Genomic DNA, 22,377 nt, shown 5'->3' on the forward strand with positions numbered 1-22,377 from the left:
GAACAAACGCTAAGTGCAAGTAAAAAAGGAAAGCAGTGGCCTACTCGTAAGTACAATGAAAGCTACTTATGCTATGGTTTTACTTGGACTGGGAGTGAAGATTATGCTTTCCCAATATGCTTCGTGGTAAAGCATGCAGCTTTACTGTATGGTTAATGATGATGGTGTTCTCTTGGGTAAAATATTCTGGAGGTAAAATAGCCCCCCATTCCGATCTCCGGGTGGGGACTACTCAAGAGGACGTCATTATTTGGAGAAAGAAAACTGGCGTTCTACGGATCGGAGCGTGGAATGTCAGATCCCTTAATCGGGCAGGTAGGTTAGAAAATTTAAAAAGGGAAATGGATAGATTAAAGTTAGATATAGTGGGAAATAGTGAAGTTCGGTGGCAGGAGGAACAAGACTTTTGGTCAGGCGAATACAGTGTTATAAATACAAAGTCTAATAGGGGTAATGCAGGAGTACGTTTAATAATGAATAAAAAAAATAGGAATGCAGGTAAGCTTCTACAAACAGCATAGTGAACGCATTATTGTGGCCAAGATAGACACGAAGCACACGCCTACTACAGTAGTACAAGTTTATATGCCAACTAGCTCTGCAGATGACGAAGAAATTGAAGAAATGTATGATGAAATAAAAGAAATTATTCAGATAGTGAAGAGAGATGAAACTTTAATAGTCACGGATGACTGGAAATCGGTAGCAGGAAAAGGGAGAGAAGGAAATGTAGTAGGTGAATAATGGATTGGGGTTAAGAAATGAAAGAGGAAGCCGCCTGGTAGAATTTTGCACAGAGCACAACTTAATCATAGCTAACACTTGGTTCAAGAATCATAAAAGAAGGTTGTATACATGGAAGAAGCCTGGAGATACTGACAGGTTTCAGACAGATTATATAATGGTAAGACAGAGATTTAGGAACCAGGTTTTAAATTGTAAGACATTTCCAGGGGCAGATGTGGACTCTGACCACAATCTATTGGTTATGAACTGTAGATTAAAACTGAAGAAACTGCAAAAAGGTGGGAATTTAAGGAGATGGGACCTGCATAAACTGACTAAACCAGAGGTTGTACAGAGTTTCAGGGAGAGCATAAGGGAACAATTGACAGGAATGGGGGAAAGAAATACAGTAGAAGAAGAATGGGTAGCTTTGAGGGATGAAGTAATGAAGGCAGCAGAGGATCAAGTAGGTAAAAAGATGAGGGCTAGTAGAACTCCTTGGGTAACAGAAGAAATATTGAATTTAATTGATGAAAGGAGAAAATATAAAAATACAGTAAATGAAGCAGGCAAAAAGGAATACAAACGTCTCAAAAATGAGATCGACAGGACGTGCAAAATGGCTAAGCAGGGATGGCTAGAGGACAAATGTAAGGATGTAGAGGCTTATCTCACTAGGGGTAAGATAGATACTGCCTACAGGAAAATTAAAGAGATCTTTGGAGAAAAGAGAAAAGAGAACCACTCGTATGAATATCAAGAGCTCAGATGGAAACCCAGTTCTAAGCAAAGAAGGGAAAGCAGAAAGGTGGAAGGAGTATACAGAGGGTCTATACAAGGGCGATGTACTTGAGGACAATATTATGGAAATGGAAGAGGATGTAGATGAAGGTGAAATGGGCGATATGATACTGCATGAAGAATTTGACAGAGCACTGAAAGACCTGAGTCGAAACAAGGCCCTGGGAGTAGATAACATTCCATTAGAACTACTGACAGCCTTGGGAGAGCCAGTCCTGACAAAACTCTACCATCTGGCGAGCAAGATGTATGGGACAGGTGAAATACCCTCAGACTTCAAGAAAAATACAATAATTCCAATCCCAAAGAAAGCAGGTGTTGACAGATGTGAAAATTACCAAACTATCAGCTTAATAAGTCACGGCTGCAAAATACTAACGCGAATTCTTTACAGACGAATGGAAAAACTAGTATAAGGTGACCTCGGGGAAGATCAGTTTGGATTCCGCAGAAATATTGGAACACGTGAGGCAATACTGACCCTATGACCTACCTTGGAAGCTAGACTAAGGAAAGGCAAACCTACGTTTCTAGCATTTGTAGACTTAGAGAAAGCTTTTGACAATGTTGACTGGAATACTCTCTTTCAGATTCTGAAGGTGGCAGGGGTAAAATACAGGGAGCGAAAGGCTATTTACAATTTGTACAGAAACCAGACGGCAGTTATAAGAGTTGAGGGGCATGAAAGGGAAGCAGTGGTTGGGAAGGGAGTGAGACAGGGTTGTAGCCTCTCACCAATGTTATTCAATCTGTATATTGAGCAAGCAGTGAAGGAAACAAAAGAAAAATTCAGAGTAGGCATTAAAATCCATGGAGAAGAAATGAAAACCTTGAGGTTCGCCGATGACATTGTAATTCTGTCAGAGACAGCAAAGGACTTGGAAGAGCAGTTGAACGTAATGGATAGCATCCTGAAAGGAGGATATAAGATGAACATCAACAAAAGCAAAACGACGATAATGGAATGTAGTCGAATTAAGTCGGCAGATGCTGCGGGAATTAGATTAGGAAATGAGACACTTAAAGTAGTAAAGGAGTTTCGCTATTTGGGGAGCAAAATAACTGATGATGGTCGAAGTAGAGAGGATATAAAATGTAGACTGGCAATGGCAAGGAAAACGTTTCTGAAGAAGAGAAATTTGTTAACATCGAGTATAGATTTAAGTGTCAGGAACTCGTTTCTGAAAGTATTTGTATGGAGTGTAGCCATTTATGGGAGTGAAACATGGACGATAACTAGTTTGGACAAGAAGAGAATAGAAGCTTTCGAAATGTGGTGCTACAGAAGAATGCTGAAGCTTAGATGGGTAGATCACATAACTAATGAGGAAGTATTGAATAGGATTGGGGAGAAGAGAAGTTTGTGGCACAACTTGACAAGAAAAAATGTTTCAAATGGCTCTGAGCACTATGGGACTTAACATCTGAGGTCATCAGTCCCCTAGAACTTAGAACTACTTAAACCTAACTAACCTAAGGACATCACACACATCCATGCCCAAGGCAGGATTCGAACCTGCGACCGTAGCAGTCCCGCGGTTCCGGACTAAGCGCCTAGAACCGCTAGACCACCGCAGCCGGCAACTTGACAAGAAGAAGGGATCGATTGGTAGGACATGTTCTGAGGCATCAAGGGATCACCTATTTAGCATTGGAGGGCAGCGTGGAGGGTAAAAATCATAGAGGGGAGACCAAGAGATGAATACACCAAGCAGATTCAGAAGGATGTAGGTTGCAGTAGGTACTGGGAGATGAAGAAGCTTGCACAGGATAGAGCAGCATGGAGAGCTGCATCAAACCAGTCTAAGGACTGAAGACCACAACAACAACAACAACAAAATGCTTCGTATGTGGGTATAAAATGGCAAATGAATCTCTGCTTCCTAGTAAATTGAGCAAACATTTTAAAACAATGCATTCACATTTGCAAGATAAACCTGTAAGCTATTTCAAGAGATTGTCTACTATGAACTATGGTTCAAATCCAAACCTCAGTCATTTGTAGGCAGTGGTTTACCAGTTTAATTATGAATGATGAGTATGAAGTTTTAACCTTCTACTATCTCTCACAAAACCAAAAATATAAGGATTGAATCATTTGAACTATGATTTTACAGAAAAATACTAAAAATTAAGAGAACAGAGATAAAAATTGAAGGGGTTCTCCATAAAATCAGCAAGGAAAATAACATGTATAGAGCACTAACTATTAGAAGGGACATGGTGGTAGGTCATCTGTTAAGACATAAGTGATAACTTTCATGATAACAGACAGAATTCTGTAGGCAAAAATTGTCGAGGACAATTGAGACTGTAATACACTGAAGAGCTGAAGAGACTTGTACAACTGCCTAATATTGTGTAGGGGCCCTGTGAGCATGCAGAAGCGCAGAAAAATGACGTAGCACAGTCTCGACTAATGTCTGAAGTAGTGCTGGAGAGAACTGAAACCATTAATCCTGCAGGGCTGTCCATAAATCCGTATTAGTATGAGCTGAACAGCATGTTGCAAGGAATCCCAGATATGCTCAATAATGTTCATGTCTGGGGAGCTTGCTGGCCAGTGGAAATGTTTAAACTCAGAAGAATCTTCTTGGAGCCACTCTGTAGCAATTCTGGGTGGGTGGAGTGTTGCATTGTGCTGCTGGAATTGTCAAAGTACACCAGGATGCACAATGAACGTGAGTGGATGCAGGTGATCGGGTAGGATGCTTACGTATGTGTGACCTGTCAGAGTCATATCCAGGCATATCAGGGGTCCTGTATCACTCCAACTGCACCCCACACCATTACAGAACCTCCACCAGCTTGAACAATCTCCTGCTGACATGCAGGGCCCACAGATTCATTAGGTTGTCTCCACACCTGTAGATGTCCATCTGCTTGATACAATTTGAAATGAGACTCATCCGAGCAGGCAACATGTTTTCAGTCAACAACAATCCAATGTCAGTGTTGATGGGCCCAAGTGAAGTGTAAAGCTTTGTGTCATGCAGTCATAAAGCATACATGAATGGGCCTTCGGCTCCGAAATCCCATATCGATGATGTCTCATTGAATGGTTCACACAATGACACTTGTTGATGGCACAGCACTGAAATCTGCAGCAATTTGTGGAAGGGTTGCACTTCTGTCACAGTGAACGATTCTGTTAAGTCATCGTCGGTCCTGTTCTTGCAGAATCTTTTTCCAGCGGCAACAATGTCACAGATTTGATGTTTTACCCGATTCCTGATATTCACGGTACACTCATGAAACGGTCTTACGGGAAAATCCCCACATCTCCGCAATCTTGCAGGTACTGTGTCCCATCACTCGTGTGCCGACTATAGCACCACATTCAAACTCACTCAAATCTTGATAACCTGATAATGTAGCAGCAGTAACCAATCTAACAACTGCGCAAGACACTTGTTGTCTTATATAGATGTTGCCAACCACAGTGCCATATTCTGCCTGGTTACATATCTATGTATTTGAATACACATGCCTATACCAGCTTCTTTGGAGTGTCAATGTATGCACAAGAAGCAAATGAGGACATTGGGCGTAAGTGTTACACTGAAATGAAGAGATAGGTACAGGAGAGTAAATTATGACGGGTTGCATCAAATGAGTCAAGAGACTGAAACGCTGTTTTCTGCTGTAAAAGTGAGTCTTCAACTGTTTTAAGATTCAGTTTGTTGAAATCAGTCACTACATATTCACAATGTAGTTGTGAATATTTACAGTGTCAGTCTAAAGAAAAAGTTACCTACAGGATTAAGTACATTTTTGTAATATAAATAGGCAATGAAGAGAACCAGATTATGTAAATTGCAGCAATTTATTCTGATATGATGTGTTCCCTGTACCTAAATTTCCTTTCGTTTCTAGAACTTGTTTTTAATTGTTTCACTTAACAAATTTTTTATGTTTCTAATAAAATTTAATTATGAAATAACAATGATAAAACAACCTTTCTAAGCTCTTCCTCCCTTCCCCTCCCCCACACAAACCCAAACCTAGCTCTCCCTCTCCCATTATCAATCTCATACACCTCTCCAAATTTTTCTATGACAGATTTTCACCCCATAAAGAAAATTGTCTTGAAGTTTCCCTTCACCCGTAACTTAGAAATATGAACTCTACTTACCCTTGTGCAGGTGATGCAGCATCTGCAATATGTGTTGATGGTGCTGGATCAAGACTCAATGACTTCGATGATGAGGTGGAGCTACTCGCGGTAGACGTGGACACAAGTCGTTGGGGATCAGGTATGTTACGCCAAGGCCACGGATCCATCAGTTCAGTGCCCGCTACTGCTATGAAGTTATTCATCTTCAATACATTCCACACAAGTATTAAAGCATATAGTTGCTTCAAAAATAGCAAAAACGTTATGGCAGTAGCAACAAAAATATATAACATAGACATGGTAACAAAGGTATAAAATCTGGCATCTAAAATTATTTAGGAAGATGCTTAAAAACTTTATAGGCAACACATTGCAGCTTAATTTTATGTAATATTAGCTCTTATTCGGAGGTAAATTATTTGAGCTTAAAGTTTCTGAAACTAGGGCTGGCGCAGAACAATTCAATGTTATTGATAAGAAAATTCAGAGCTGTTCAGACAGAATTTAAAATGTTTTCAATCTTCTGAGCAGTCGAATATTGTAAAAATTGTAGAGACAGACAATTAGAGCAACAAATAGGCCTGATATGATAACTGCTCACTACAAGTGCATATTTGTACCAGAGAAATTTCTATAGTTGCAGTGACACAAAAAGTTGTTGCCAGCACTAACATCTGTGAAAGATCTGAAAGAGGTAAGACCATGTGCTACAGTACCATCATGAAGACACTGCTACAGGTAGCCCACCTCTGTATATACATTGTTATTGAGAGTTTTATAGATGTTCAAAATGTTTAATGTGAAACTTTTCTCACAAAGACAAAGACAAATAAACAATGGCTTATAAATAAGTTACATCATAACATCATACTATAATATGAAGTGATATTCCTATGGAAATGAAATGACAAAAACTCTTGAGAAAATATCCAAGCACGTTTGTGGAGAATTTAGCAACTGGAACTAGATACAGTGTGCTCAATAAAAAATTGTAATTAGTATACTTAATAACATTTTTTTTTAAATAAAAACTTATAAAAATGAACCAAGAGAATAAAGTGGTATACTGCTCATTTGGGAAACCAAATGCTGCATTCACAAATAAATTTCCAATGTGCCTGAAATGAAATGTACGTATTACCAGTAGTGTTGTTTCAGCAGAGAGACATGACACTTAACAATGTGAAAGAGAAAAATACAGAAGTTAGAAATAGGCTACTGTGAAATGGAGAGGGAGTGTGCATTCAGCCAAATGAACATGATTTTGCACAAATACCTCATTTTGGTCTTCTAAGACGTCTTTTTTTAAGGCAGTGATTTGGAAGCCACTTCAAAGCTCTAACTACATTACAGTGTTAAACAGAGCAACATAACAAATAAAGCAGTTAAAATTTTTTAGATCTTTTGAAGAAATACATTTCATACATTGTTTGATTCATTAATAAGTAATGGGTATTGAAAATGAAATTCAATGAAGAGTCGAGAGAGCCATTTAAATAATACTAGCTGAAAGAGTAGGATGGGGACTTTTTAGCCCTTAAATCCTGACAGTCAGATCATCTAGGATGCTTTTGCTTTGGTTTGACTAGCTGGAGAGAATGTTCATAATATGAAACAATTTCAATAATAGCAATATGAGTAGGACCTATCAACAAAAAAATATATGAACACTCATATCTATAAATGAAAAGAACAAAGAGAATTTTTTCCAAAATAACCATACTTACAAAAGTCTTCATGATTTGTCTTGCTGACAATACGAAATACATAATCAGATGATTCAGTTTCTTGTTGTGCTGGAGCTCGCCCCTTTCTTCGAAGACGTGGAAAAACTTTGCCTGCACATTTCAAATATACTGTCAGAAACAGTGTAGAACTGCAATAACTGTACAGTGATCAGCTATTAACCTTAAAAAGTACAGCAAACAATTGAGAAATATTTGTAACAATGCAATATTGCTGATTACTTCATTGTAAAACCACAATATTAGGATACTCTATTTCACATTTCTCACAATTTTAGTCTCAACTACTCACGTGTTTGTACAAATAACAAATGTATGCTCTTCACTCACAAAATTATTCAGCAGACTATCACAAATGGTTCTTCCTGAATATTTTAATTGCTCCTATTTCATAACACAGTTACATTGCCTCACTTTGAGGTACAACTGGAAAATTATATAGTGAGCATGGTTTCTGCATTTTAATGATGCCTACTGGGTACCAAACAACAGTTTAAAGTTTTCAAAATCTGTGTATTAGCACACTGACATCCATTGTAGCCATACTGTTCCCTTGATAACTTTTCTGTGTCACGTTTTGACTTGTCCTGTGTGAACTTCTCTGATATGCGATTTGTATCTCTCAGAAAAATGTTGAGTCAGATCCTGCTACATCAAGAGCGACCTCCCCCATCCCCTTTCCCCGTCAACTCTTACAACTCATGTATGTGGAAAAAGCTCAGATTTGGAGTCATACTCACAAAATTATGTTTAAATAAAATGCTATAACACAGAAAAGCAGCAAAATAAACAGCAACACTTGCTTGATCATCTAGAAAAAAAAAGTCTATTTGTCTAGCAAACAAGAAAAAGCCTGGTCAGTATAAAGGGACTCCTGAAGTTTAACAAGACTCATCCAGGTACTGTTAGAAACTACTGTAAAGTAGTGGTCAGTTTAATGTCATTCCTTTACTTGAAAGTCTTTGATAAAGACATGTAACCCATTTGAAGTCTTTTAATATGTTTATTAAATTACTGAAAATCACTTTATACAGAAGAACAACAGCACAGTGCATAGATTACTAGACATATCATTATCATATTGTGCAACAGTTTTAGTACAGTGCTGTCAAAGTTTTTACAGTATCTCCTCTTTTCTTTCTTTAAGAAGATGGTTTGCAAAACACAGCATGAGTTAGATTACGTCAACAAGAATGTCATAAGAGATATTTTGCGTAATTTTTACACCGAGCAAAAATTTATACAAAGTGTCAGGACATGTTGTCTTCTTTGTTTTCTCTGACAAGAAATTGCTGCCAGTTATTCAACACAAGAGAGGATGGATATGAGGCATCACAGTAGCCAATCCTTCATCTTCCTATACTTCCTATACTTCCTATACTTACTTTCTGTACCAAACTGACAATTCCTTGATGCCTTAATGCAATTCAGTTCAGTACCTTAACGTCAGTTATTCCATATACCCATCTAATCTTCAGTGACCTTCTGTAGCACCACATTTCAAAAGCTTCTATTCTTGTCCACGTTGTTTATAGCCTACATTTTACTTCTATATAAGACTAGACCCCAGATAAATACTAAAGAAAAGACTTCCTAACATTTAAATTTATATTCAATGTTAACAAAATTCTCTTTCTCAGGAATGCTTTTTGTGGTACTGACAGTCTGTATTTTATATCTTCTCTACTTTGGCTATCATCCCTGATTTTTCTCCCCAAATAACAAAACTCATCTACTACTTTTACTGCCTCCTATCCTAATCTAAATCCCTCTGCATCGCCTGATTTATTTCAACTACAGTACATTACCCCTGTTTTACTTTTGTTGATAGTCATCCTGTTTTAAAGACACTATCCACTCTGTATGAGGTTCACATAACTCCCCAAATGGATCAGTAAAACCCATAAAAGGCTATTCAGCAATCAAACAAGTAGTGTGCAATGCTGAGAATAACACACAAGACAGGCATGAGGCGGTAAGTTGGTACACAATGTGGTGTAGTCTTAAGACCAACAATTTCAGAAATATAATTGTATCAACATTGTGACTATGGCTGACTATGAGGTTTGACTGATGCATCACTCCCTCACTGCATTATTACCATTAGAACAATATCAGTAAAATTCTCTATTTGTGCATGTGTGATAACAGCAGTTGCTGTAAAAACAGTTTATTAATACTGTGTACGTCACAACTGAAATAATTTTTTTCACTAGTATACATTTTTTTGTTTTATTTAGTTGAAAAATTTTCAATTGTAGGCTTTTCTCATCCATTACTCGCTTACAGTGGGATGTGCTGTCTGCATGCATCTTTCACTAGAATACTCCTCTTCAGGACAAAGCAGCTGGTCAAAGTCGGGCTTGGCAATCTTGTACAAGATGGATGGTATGAGGATGGTGTCAGTGTAGCAGACAATTGAATAGTGGACCTCCTAAGGAACTCTGGATGGGCACACGAGAGCATGAAATTCAGGCAGGAGGTCAAAGAAAAGGCCGGAATACATCACCTGTGTCATATTAATGAAAACAAAGAAGTGGTGCACTTTGTTGTTCTCCTGTAATGCTGTCAATGAGGCATTGGCCGGTAACCTCAGGGAGCAGACGCAATACTCGATGAAGTCCACTCTGATAATGGGGTCAGTGCATTGGTGACGGTGACGATCCACAGCTGATCCCTTTCTAGACCAAGGTCAAGGGTACAGTGATACATGCTGTAGGTGGTGATGGTGGAGTTACTTGCTGCTATCAGGAGGATCGCCGAGGCAGTGCCAGAGTCCTGTACGAGCTGCAGTGTGTAAGCGGTCAACTGCCCCTTATGTACTGAGAACAACATATCTTTGCCTCACGCAGGTCGCAGTACGTACTGTCAATAGTCGAGTGCCCAATGCACCAAAGGATATTCAGTGTTGAGACTCCGAACAAGTAAGTTGTTGGCTGCTAAGTGAGCAGGATGGATTGTGCAGGATGGCCAACTGCGTTTACAATTGTTTAATGGCTGTGTGTGTCACCCAAAGCCGTGAGCCTGACCTACAGGCGTTAATAGTGTAATTTGTTTGGTGTGTTTAAGTGTTCATTTGTGCACCGTGATTACACGACATTCTCGCTGGATACCCAGGATTTGGATTGCAGTAAGGATCGTGTATTCAGTGCCACATGAAGAATATTGGCATGTGACAACATTAATAGGTGACCTGTGACGAGTTAACCCTTACTACTTTGTCAGACGAAGGGAGTAAGTGCCTCATTCATGCTGTTTAGACAAAACATATAGAACATTAACAACAAAGTATGTACCAATTATTGCTACCTGACATCCTAATTAGCTTCGTTGGATATAATACGAAACAACTCCCGTGCAAATATTGCCCAATCCACCTCCATCAGTTGCACACGCTCAAACTGTTTTAAACTGTTACGCTATAATCCACTAGTCAATAACAGGGGGTTTAATAGGGAGTGTTTCAAGTGGAAGACAGATAACACAGAGCTGATGTCAATCAGGAACGGCGTGGTGGAGTGAGCATCAGAGACAAGCAGGTGCTTGGAGATCAAGCAGCAGCCAGCTGTGCCTAAACACTGTAGCCACTGTTTAGGTGTCCAGATCAGGGCTCCCTGCACTTCACAGTATCCAGGCTGAAGTGCTTGCGGTACCATCAGAGACAAGCCATGTCACAAGAGGTGTCGGCAGGGCAGCAGAAGATGCAGCAGCAGTAACCACTGTTGTGCCGATGCCTGGGACTGCACAGCAGTGGTCACAAGTGAGGTGGGCTACAGTCACCTACAGCATTGCCATGATGGAACAGAGGTGGGAAAGGATGTCATATACTTCCAGGTGCTGTGCACTGTGCTGCACATCAGTGGGGACGGGAGCAGCTGGTGACATCATTTGCAGCATGTTGAGCAGCAAGCGGGAGTACACGGCTGGGCGGCTGGCAGAGCGATGGCCAGCTGACTGCATAGGGTGGGGGTGTGGTTGGCATGTGGCAGCGGCTGTCACAGGCAGGGGGGCCAGGGTCTCGTGCATCCTGCCAGTGAGGCTGGCAGCATCAGTGAGGGAGAGGTCAGCATGTGACACCACAGCTATCTGTATTGGGGCCGGGAGGAGATCCAGTCATATGTTGTATAGGAAATCATCAGAGACCATGTGCGGCTTTGTCAGGCTTTGGAGGAGATGCAGGAATAATTAGGTTTGCTGGTACCCACACCATTCGAGGGAAAGGAGGTCCCAGACACACTACATTTCAGATGATGCTGCATCACGAGACAGTGCCAGAGTGTCTTGTAATGATCATCGGCTGAGGGCAATGTGATGACATTGCAGATCTCCACTTCATTTGTTGGCTTGAGCTGACTGATCAGCACAGCGAACTTGGGGACATCCTGTGAGATGGTGCAGCCAGCAAAGATAGCGTTCACTGAGGACAGCAGTTGGGACGCAACACTGCTGGATGGTGTGGTGGCGGCATGTGGGAATTCGGAAGACAGCACTTCGATGCCACGAGGATTGTTGACAGCAGATGCAGGGGCTGGTGTGGGCATTGGGGTGGAGTTTGGTACCAGGGGTTGGCCATCATTGGTCATGTTGCCGTGAGCTGCACATGCAGTCAGTATTGCAGTGTTACAGTTCTGGGAGGCATGATGTTATATGGCACTGGAGTAGCAGTCGCATGCAGTGAGACTTGGTTGATTCTGTGATAGAAGCCAAGGCTGCTAGGTTGCACAAGGGGTGGTGAAACACACAGAAAAAAAGCTCATGATGCAAAGCACACCATTGTCCATAGCACAAAAACAGAAGTTGCTGGTGGTATGCGCAATGGCACAGGATGTAAACAGTAAACACACGAGACGAGTGCACAGGCAGTAACGGTTGGAGCTTGGAAATCTGACAGTACTAATGTGGGTACTAACACTCGCTGGTCAGAATGTCTTGCAGCGTGACACTCCGATTTACACACCAGGCTGTGCAGAAACAGTGTTGCACAGGTGAGGCGTAAAACTTCACAATAAGCATCTCAGGATGAAGCACGTCACCACATAGCATGTCCAACACAATGCACAAGTGGGGTTGAAGTCAATGCTGACGCTGCAAGAAGACCAAGACTGAGACTGAGGCTAGGTTGGCAGAAGTCTCCCTATCAGCTGAGCTGTTTTCCAGTACCAGTAGCCAGCAATTATAGTAGGTGGGTATCCAGTCATGCAGCAGAATCAAAAGCATGGGGTGGAAAGTAAACACACAAAAGAAGAAACTTCCTGCCTCACAGATAGCTGCAGCAGCCTAGGAATGCATGGAACCACTACAAGCAATGTGCTGCGAGGGGCTAGCACAATACCAAAGAATATGACATTGAATATTTAAAATACAATTGTGGCTGTTTGAGCTCATTTATTTATCTTTGTGTTTCTTGATTATGTGGAAGAAAGTCTTGTTTACTTGAAGCCCCATTAATGAGAAACACAGAAACTGTCTCTTCAAACAAATAAAATCTGAGAAAATACAAAAGACTGGCTCAGTTCAACAACACTGCACAAACCAATCACAATCAGCACATTTTTAAGTACTGAGTATTACATTCAGCACATAATGAAATATCTTACCTCTTCCTCTCTGTGACCATAGTGGGGGGTCCAGCTGTCCATGAGGTAGCAAACCATTCTCAAGGCAAGACAGAAACGACAAAAGGTGACCTCCACAAGGAAAATGTATTGGAGGTTTCTGGACTCCGTCTTGCATCACCAAGACAACAGTTCCACCGCTGTCAGCTAAAAAGAGAAGTATAGATGATTTATAATATCCTACTACACATATGTAATAAATATGAACAATTTAGAAAAACAATTTCCACTAGTAACACCTTAAAGTTGTCATCTAGGAAAGAAACACAAAATGTAATGGTTTAAGGAAAGTCTTATCTTATCACTTACTACAAAATAATTATTCCAGACACTAAAGAGACCACTAGTTTCTTTGTGTGAACTCCTCACTCCTCATTAATTAATTGTAAGGCTGCAATGGACCATTTTTTCCAAGCTATATAGAAGTAGATGGTAATATACAGTATATGTACTACATATGACACACGAAAACTTCACAGGTCATAGAGCTTGATGCACTTTATGTAAAAGCTACAAGAAAGAAAAATAGCAAAAAGGAAATAACATACAACACTGTTTATGAATAAAAAGAAAAATTATTATTATTATTATTATTATTATTATTATTATTACAGGATAAATTAACACAGAGATCAATTTATAACAACATTTTGTTGTATTCCTGTAATCTTCTGTCACGCCTCTCCATTCAGTGCATCCTCCTTGCAAATTCAATTATGTTCCATTATTCCACTGATGTGGTCATTCTAAAAACGTTGCAATCTCCTGTGTTTACTTCTGCCAGGTGGTTTCCATTCAAAAATTTTATTTGGCCATCAATGATCTGGAATTCTCAACAGATATCCATACCACTTTTGAGGTTTTCTTTCAATTCTGTCTGTCAGTGTTTCATCTGCCTTCATTCGAGCTTTCACTTCATCATTAGCCTTCTTTTCGATTCTTGATATTCTGGCACTCCATAAATAATCCATTTCCACAGCTCTTATTCTTCTTTTCATGTAAGCATTTAAAATCCATAGTTGTGACCCATAGCATAGACCAGATACAACCATTAGCCTACCCACTCTTTTCTTACTGTTATTAGAGATTTTCTTGTCGCACCAAAAAGAATTCATAAACCCTATTACTATTCTACTTCGTTGTATTCTGAATTTTATTTCTGTAGAACCCAGTCCATTTTTGTCAATATATGCCCCAGATATTTAAATTTTTCTTCTTGTTTCGTAACTGCCCCATCATAGATGTGAACCTAAAATTTAGTGTCACTATTCACTATCAGGTATTTTGCTTCTGTCTGACTCACGCAGTCCCTATTTATCATTTTCCTGTCATAAACGCCATATCATGAACTTGATATCAAATTCATCTTTTGCTACAGCAGCTTGATCACCAGCAAAACTTAAAGTAAACAGCTGTACATCATTTATAATAATTCCTTTCTTCCACAGCTGTTCTTCCACTTTCAGAGAGCCACTTCTACATATAAATTGAAAAAGATTGGTGACACCCTGCAACCTTGTCTCAGTGTGTGATACTAACACACTGCATGCTGGCTGCTATGCCACAGTTATTGTTGCAGTTCCCAGTGGTTCTTATATGATGTGCCGCTCTTAGCGGTGTCTGATGCTGGTAAAACTTGGCAGACATGTTCATATGATGTTCTAATATTCATAAGGGTGTGATACCTCTAGAAACACATGCCTTTTTCTAACAGTACCTCACAAAACTGGCAGTAGTATCTCGTTTTACTTCTTTTACAGTGCGCTATGCAAACTCTGCAAGGTTGTGCTGAATATATTTTTATTTTTTTTTCACTTCCTCAATAGTCAAAATACTATGTTCTTTACCGCTCCTTGGACAGCTGTCAGCAGTGAGTTGCTGACAGTTGTCCAAGGGGCATGCATGCCCATAATAATCTTCACAGATCCAGTTAAAAGTGCTGCTATATTTTGTAACACTAAAGTTACTCAATTTGAGCAGGCCTGAAGATGACATAATGTATTGTCGAAACAGATAGCCTAAAAATAAAATCTAAATAACGGCAATTGGTATTGTATTATTGGAAATTGACCAGCCGTATTCCCACACTCCAGACATAGGATGGAGTTACATTCATTCTTCTACAGTAGTTTTGTTATGTTTAGCTTGTGTCTTCCACGTTTTATTTTGAAGTCAACATCTGACACAAAATATAAAACCAATAAACAGACAGCTATCATCATTTAATTCTACATCTAATGACTAATCTGCAAGTGAACACTTAAGTGCCCAGCAGTGGGTTCACGGAACCACTTTCAGACTATTTCTCTAGCACTCCACTCTTGAACAGCACGGAGAAAAAATGACACTTCAATCTTCTGTGCGAGCTGTGATTTCACTTATTTTATTATGATGATCATTATTCCCTATGCATGTAGGCGTCAACAAAATATTTCTGCATTCAGAAGTGAGAGTTTGTGATTGAAATTTCATGAAAAGAACTCACTGAAACAAAAAAGCCTTTGTTTTAATGTTTGCACACCAACTTGAGTGTCATATCCATGAGTCTCTCTCCTCTGTTTCAGAATTCTCTGAACTTTTTTGATGTCCTCCATCAATCCTGTCTGGCATGGAGCCCATACCATGCAGCAATATTCCAGAAGAGGATAGACATGCAGTCTCTTTAGTTGCAACCCGTTAAAGTGTTCTGCAAATAAAGCACAATCTTCCATTTGCCTTCCCCACAACATTATCTATGTCTTTGTTTCAGTTTCAATTGTTGTTCACAATTTTAAATCCTAAGCATTCAGTTTAATTGACAGCCTTTTGATTACAGTCACAATTTAGGAGAAATGAATGATGTAACTTTCCTGCTTTGCTTTTGAAGTTAGGATATAGATTTTGTACAAGATTTAGATGTTTTATCCTAATTCATGCCCAAAGATTGCTCTTGGCAACCTATGTTCTAGGGGGTCTGATTGAATATATCAAAACACTTCTAATTAAGGGAGACTCAGTACAGCAATACTGGTCTTATTATTTAAGAAATTCTTATTCGTAACTTTTTGTACAGTTCCAACAAAAGACCAGTTTCATTCTATCCTAAAATGTAGATATGCTATATGTGGAAAGACAATCCCAATGTTTTGTGGAAATAAAACATTGGCAGTTTCAGAACAACTGACTGGATTACAAGTTTTCACTTTGTAATGCACTACTTGTAATGCACTACTTGTAATGCATTTGCCAGGTTTAGTTGAATTAGACAAATATGTAGTTGAAGTTCTTGTTTACACAACCAAGTAAGGTAGAACTGCAAAACACTAAGCTAACAGGAGATGTTAAATTCTCCTATACCTTTGAAGCAAACAGGTTTACTTGGCTTTGACTTTTATTTCATATTCCAGTGTAATGAAAAAGCAACTGCACAGAGAACTAAAATATAATAAAGATATTAATTTCATTAAATATGTTACACTCTATAAAACCATATTTAAAAGATTTGTCAGGGCAGCAAAACAACTGGTAAATAACAGGCTAATTTTAAATCATAAAAATAAGACAAAGGCTGTGTGATCAGTCATTAAATCTGAATTAAGTGTTAAAGCCTGTAACCACGAAATTTCAAAAATTGACACTGAAGGAAATACTATTGTAAATCCAGCTCAAATACCAGAGCACTATGATAAATTCTTTATAAGTGTAGCAAAGTCTGATGTAGATGTAACAGATTATCACAACAAAGTAAATCCCTTTGGCCTAGGTGAAAACTCTGAAAACTTTGCAAAATTCTTAAAAGTTTCTGTGGAGGATGTAGAAAATGCTATTCTAAAATCAAGAAACAAAAAAATCTGCAGCTTGGGATGGAATGCCCACCAAGGTTATTAAAGTGGTACACAATAGAATTGCAAACCCACCAGCTCAACAATAAATCAATGTTTTGAAGAGGGCTGTTTCCCAGAGGTACTGAAATATGCTGAAGTCAAACCATTCTTCAAGAACGGATCAAGAGAGATCATGGGAAATTATTGTTCTATCTCAATTCTCCCAGTTCTATCTAAAATATTTGAAAAACTTGTTGTTGCACAAATCCAAAACTTCGTTGCAAAATATTCTGTTATTCTAAACAATCAATTTGGTTTTCAGCAGGGGAAAAACACCATAGATGCAGTAAACGGTTTCATTGAGAAAATAAATACATCATTAGACAAGAGAAATAAGGTGGCAGGAATTTTACGCAACCTCACAAAGGCGTTTGATTCTGTAAGCCATGCATTGCTTGTTTACAAACTTGAAAAGTATGGCATTACTGGCAGTGCCCTACAGTGGCTTACATCCTACTTAGCCAACAGAATGCAAAAGGTTAGCATTTCTTCAAATGGTGCATATTATTTATCTGGCTGGAAAAAAATATCTCAGGGTGTTCCACAAGGCTCCATATTAGGCCCAGTCCTATTTCTCTTTGTTGTTAATGACTTGCCATTAAGTATCAGCTCCCCATCAGTTCTGTTGACAGATGATACTTCTGTCTTAGTTGAAGAACACGATTTGGAAAAAATTCCCAAATCTGTCACCAGTACCCTCAGAACCTTAGAAACTTGGTTTCAGCTATACCTGGCAAACTAACTGAGCAGCTGTGCATTTGCAGCGCAAATATTATCAATTGCAACTGACATGGACACATGAATAGTAGCATATACAAGCTACTTCGAATCCATTATTAGGTATGGTATTGTCTTTTGGAGTAACTCGACAAACTAAAAATACAGAAAAAAAAAATCAAGATGCATTTCCTCAGCTTAAGTGCATTAGCAGCCCTAGTATTGCATCAATGTTTCTTTTAAGAAAGGTTAAAAGAATTTGTTTCATGAAAACATTACAAAAACCTAACATTTTCTTCTAAAATACTGGATTCTTTATTTATAGCTCCAAGGCAGTTTTACGAAGTTTTCCTAGAGCAGGAAAAACCAATCATGTCCCAATATTGCAAAGAAATTTTACTGGCCACCTATAAAAAGCATTCAGTACAAAATTAAAGAAAAATGGAAAAGCATAAAACAAGTAGGTCTTGAGCATCAAAGCAAATTAAGACCCATATATCACTTGGTTTATTTCATTTTAGGACCAAAAACACGAACAAAGTCAAAGATCTTATTGAATGGTGCACTGCGTGGCTGGCTGGAATATGCATTACAGTACTCATAAGGTGAGTATAAGCTCAGCAAAGGGAACTTTTAAGAATCCTCAAAGATATACAAGTCTTAACCAAACATCACAAAATAATTTGTAACACATTTGTAGCTAGCTGAGACCATCCCTCCCAACATTGCATCCAATGGGTGTTTAGGCAGTTCCCTGTGCAATCCCTTGCATGCCACAGTTGAATTTTCTACACCAATAATACATTTTTGGTATAAGGGAAGACAACCATTCAGTGCAGAGGAGGAACTGAGCAGGAGGGGAAAAAATTTGTTACATACTTCATCTGAAACACACACACAAATGTGTGCACATGCTGTTTACGTGTACGTCTCGACTCCCTAGTTCTTAATTAGGTTTCTGGTTGGGTGTGTTTTGTGTTGAGTTGCTATAAACCTTATCAGGCAACCAATGGTGGGTCCAGAAGGATTATGATAGCCTCGGGCGAATTCTGTCAATTTTTTTACACATGATTTATAGTAATAAGTATTGTTAACAAACATATTATATAAGGCAATATCAGTTTCAACTATCATTACATGAAACATTTAATCATTGCTTTACTCTGTGTAGCAATTCTGCCGGCCAGTGTGGCTGAGCAGTTCTAGGCACTTCAGTCTGGAACTGCGCGACCACTACGGTTGCAGGTTTGAATCCTGCCTCGGGCATGGATGTGTGTGATGTCCTTAGGTTAGTTAGGTTTAAGTAGTTCTAAGTTCTAGGGGATGGATGACCTCAGATTTTAAGTCCCATAGTGCTCAGAGCCATTTGAACCATTTTTGTAGCAATTCTACTTAGTAGATGTTTGCAAGAAAGCACATCTATGGTTCCTCTACTGCAAGAGGGAGGATGACCTTGCTCCTCTCACCTTCGCAATCTTTGTGGCAAACAGAGCTTACTTAATTCACTCCCTCAACCCCATCTAAAATGGAAAAGTTGCACACTGTACACTTCTACCTACAGGCATGCTTCTGAAGGGGGGAGAGGAAGGAGAGAGAGGGAGGAGAGGGGAGAGAAAGAGAAAGAGGGAAGATTTATTGGCTGGCAGACTGATGGCAACAAATGGTCAGAATGACAGAGTGGGTAGAGGGAGGAGGGGCGGGCTGGCTATGTTTAAAAAAAGTACTTCAGAAGCTGACATACAATGTTATACACCTAGTTTTTCAATCACTGGGTTCATTGGTTAACAGTTGCTTTATACATTGTTTCATATCAATGTTTGTGGTTAATCCAAGATTTTCCATGATTGTATTTACTTAATTGAAACTCACACTAAATCAACTGACAAGGAAAATTCAGCACTTTAAGTACTAATGACATTAGAACATGGTATGAGTCTATATTTTTTTGTGATAGAGTTTTTATGAGTACTGTATCACCCACAGCTACCCAAACATTGCATTTATGGAATACACATTTATATTATGCCATTTGCTCCAAGAGAATAAGAAAAATTTTGCAGCTTTTATTATATCTTACCTTGCTGATGGCAATGAACATAGACGACTTCTTCTATTGGTACATTCATAGCATACTCCCAATACATGCTGCAGAAAGTAAGACACAATGTATACTCTATGATCTCATTGCAAAATACAGATATATTAATAAATAATCAAATGATGGTAAGTATAAATGATATAAAAGCAGTTAATGCATCAAATGGTTGCTGAACACAAATGAGATTGAAAATGTTTGCTGAGCTTTCAGACAATGGTCAATGTCCTTTACAGTTAATTAAAATACTCCCACCCCATACTCCTGCACAGTTACACACGTCTCATGTCAAACACTGTGTGTGTGTGTGTGTGTGAGAGAGAGAGAGAGAGAGAGAGAGAGAGAGAGAGAATGTGTGTGTGTGTGTGTGTGTGTGTGTGTGTGTGTGTGTGTGTGTGTGTTTGTGTTTGTTTTAGTTACGCTGAAGGAGGACATTGTCCGAAAGCTTAGTAACAATTTCAACCTTGTCTGTGTCCCTACCCATTACATGACACCTCAACTATATGGTGAGCGAGTAGCTACCTTTACTCCTTCCCTTATTTGCATTCGACCGAGGACTCTTCATTACAGTATGTATAATAATGAGGCTTTTGTAGTTGCTTGATGAATAACAATATCATTAGTGAACATCTCATAGTTTTTGCTCTTGTGTTTACATTTTTACTGTTAATTTTTCTTTTAGTTGCTTTGTTACCTTTCAATATAAAGGTAATGGCCTACACTACTAAACTGAGTACCTTTCAGTCTCCTTCACTAAGACACAATTAACATACTTAGTTTTTCACTTTTAACAACAGTACTTTCCTCAAAGAAAATCTGGTCCATTTCTCATACGTCTTTACTTTTGACCTAGTTTCCTTGAGATTTCTTCTTTATTCTTCTGAAAAAGTTCACTATGTCCATAAATACTCTTAATTTTGATGCCATTAACTACCGTAAACTCAGAATTGTTTGTAAAATGCTTTCACTTTGCTGGTGAGCAACTGAATGAATTTTCAGATTTTCAGTTTAGTCTTCCGTATGTTAACCATCCCCAAAAGTACTGGCAAGGTATAGGAATGCCTTACAGTCCCCTCCCCAATGTAGGGAAAAACATAACCTCCACCACCTAGTGGTGGTGAGCAGACATTGCTTCAGGTGGCTAACAAAGGTGGGGACTGAATGTCTCTCACAACAAGAAGTAAACTTCTAGCAACTGCTAACAGTCTCGTTGGAGGGCAAATGAGTGCATAGAGATGGAGCACCCCATTGCCTTTGGGATGGGAAACTAATCCTGAAGCCAGATGAGTCACCAAAGCTAAGGGCATTGTGATGTAGAAAGCAGCAGGAAACTACTACATTGAAGATCCATTCGCATAACCCACGTGTTGCAACAATGGAAGAATATAATACTGCATTTATTCCTATTCATCATGACTTCTGGATCCCTAGGTCTGGCAGGATGAATGACAATGCTACTCATGTTGCCATTCCACAAAACCCTCTTGGTGAAAGGGCAGGAGGACCAGAAAAAGATAAATTTATGGTTGGCACATGAAGTGTGAGAACACTGTTAAATCTTGGAAAACTGGAGGAAGTCAGAAATATTATGACAAAGTGTCAGTTACATGTTTTAGGACTATGTGAGACAAGATGGGCCGGGAATGGTGAGTTTAAACCAGGAGATTTGAGAATAGTTTATAGTAAAAACCAACAGTCATAGAAGAATGGTGTAGCTATTGCATTAACAAAGAAATTGGTGCGTAATGCAATGAATACCTAACATGTGAGTGATAGGATATAAATGATTAAGTCACAAATATTGTATGAAAGCTCTGGTAGAATGTAAATACTTTTGGATTAAGGCAGACCACTCACCAAAAGGTACAAGTGTTGAGTTGTTGACAGGCACACACAAAAGTAAGAAAACTTGCTGTCTTTCAGCATTATCCTTTGACAAGATAGAGTTAAACAAAGACATACACACAGACACAACGTAGCTGCTTTCCAAGGTGGCTTGGGCTCTGATAGCATAGTAAAAGCACCCAACTATGCTTCAAACACTACACAGCTTTTTATTTTGGTATTACCACCAACCAGTGGTCCACTGGGATGGATAGCCACGACCACAAAGATGACCAGCCAGTGGCATAACATGAAGCTGAGCACAAAATGCTCATTTTCAATAGCTGCTTCACAACTTGAGCCATCATGCAGATGGGGGTTATCCCTACAACACACTGTCTGCTGCCATAATAATCCTGGCCTCTGTCTTTGGTAATCCTCTGCCCCGAACCCTCCACTCAACAGTTTTCCCTTACTCCATCGTGCCACCTCCTCCCAGTTCATGTCCCCACATCGACTTCAGTATGTGCTGCTTTCCACTGGCCACTGCAATTGTGTCAGCCCATTACCTGCCAACGCCCTCTCGCATTCCCAGCTGAGCATGTGTGTGTATGTGTGTGCATGTGTATGTATGTATGTGTGTGTTTATTCTACTATGAAAGGTAGCACGCTTTTTCTTCCTTTTGTGTGTGCATATCAGCAACTCAATGCTTCTGCTTTATGATGAGTGGTCTCCTTTAAGCCAAAAGTGATTAGGTTAAAAGGTAGCCCAACTGGCATAGCAATAATTCAAGTATTTTATGAATGACAAGTGGTAACATTTAGGAAATATATAACACTGATGACTCCACTGAATAATTAATGGAAATGATAA

At 39.2% G+C, this 22,377-nt stretch overlaps 1 protein-coding gene across 1 annotated transcript in view; it reads right to left on the reverse strand.

The window, feature by feature from the left end:
• LOC124544810 (small G protein signaling modulator 1-like) overlaps positions 1-22,377 on the reverse strand; it is a 308,561-nt gene that overhangs the window by 153,914 nt on the left and 132,270 nt on the right. Inside the window, exons 11-14 of the mRNA XM_047123500.1 lie at positions 19,662-19,729; positions 12,987-13,151; positions 7,372-7,482; positions 5,663-5,831 (exon numbers count right to left, since the gene is read on the reverse strand). Of these exons, the coding sequence (XP_046979456.1) occupies positions 5,663-5,831; positions 7,372-7,482; positions 12,987-13,151; positions 19,662-19,729 (513 nt within the window). The remainder of the gene's footprint in view (positions 1-5,662; positions 5,832-7,371; positions 7,483-12,986; positions 13,152-19,661; positions 19,730-22,377) is intronic.

The sequence above is a fragment of the Schistocerca americana genome, chromosome 8 (assembly GCF_021461395.2).
Source record: "Schistocerca americana isolate TAMUIC-IGC-003095 chromosome 8, iqSchAmer2.1, whole genome shotgun sequence".
Lineage (NCBI taxonomy): Eukaryota > Metazoa > Arthropoda > Insecta > Orthoptera > Acrididae > Schistocerca > Schistocerca americana.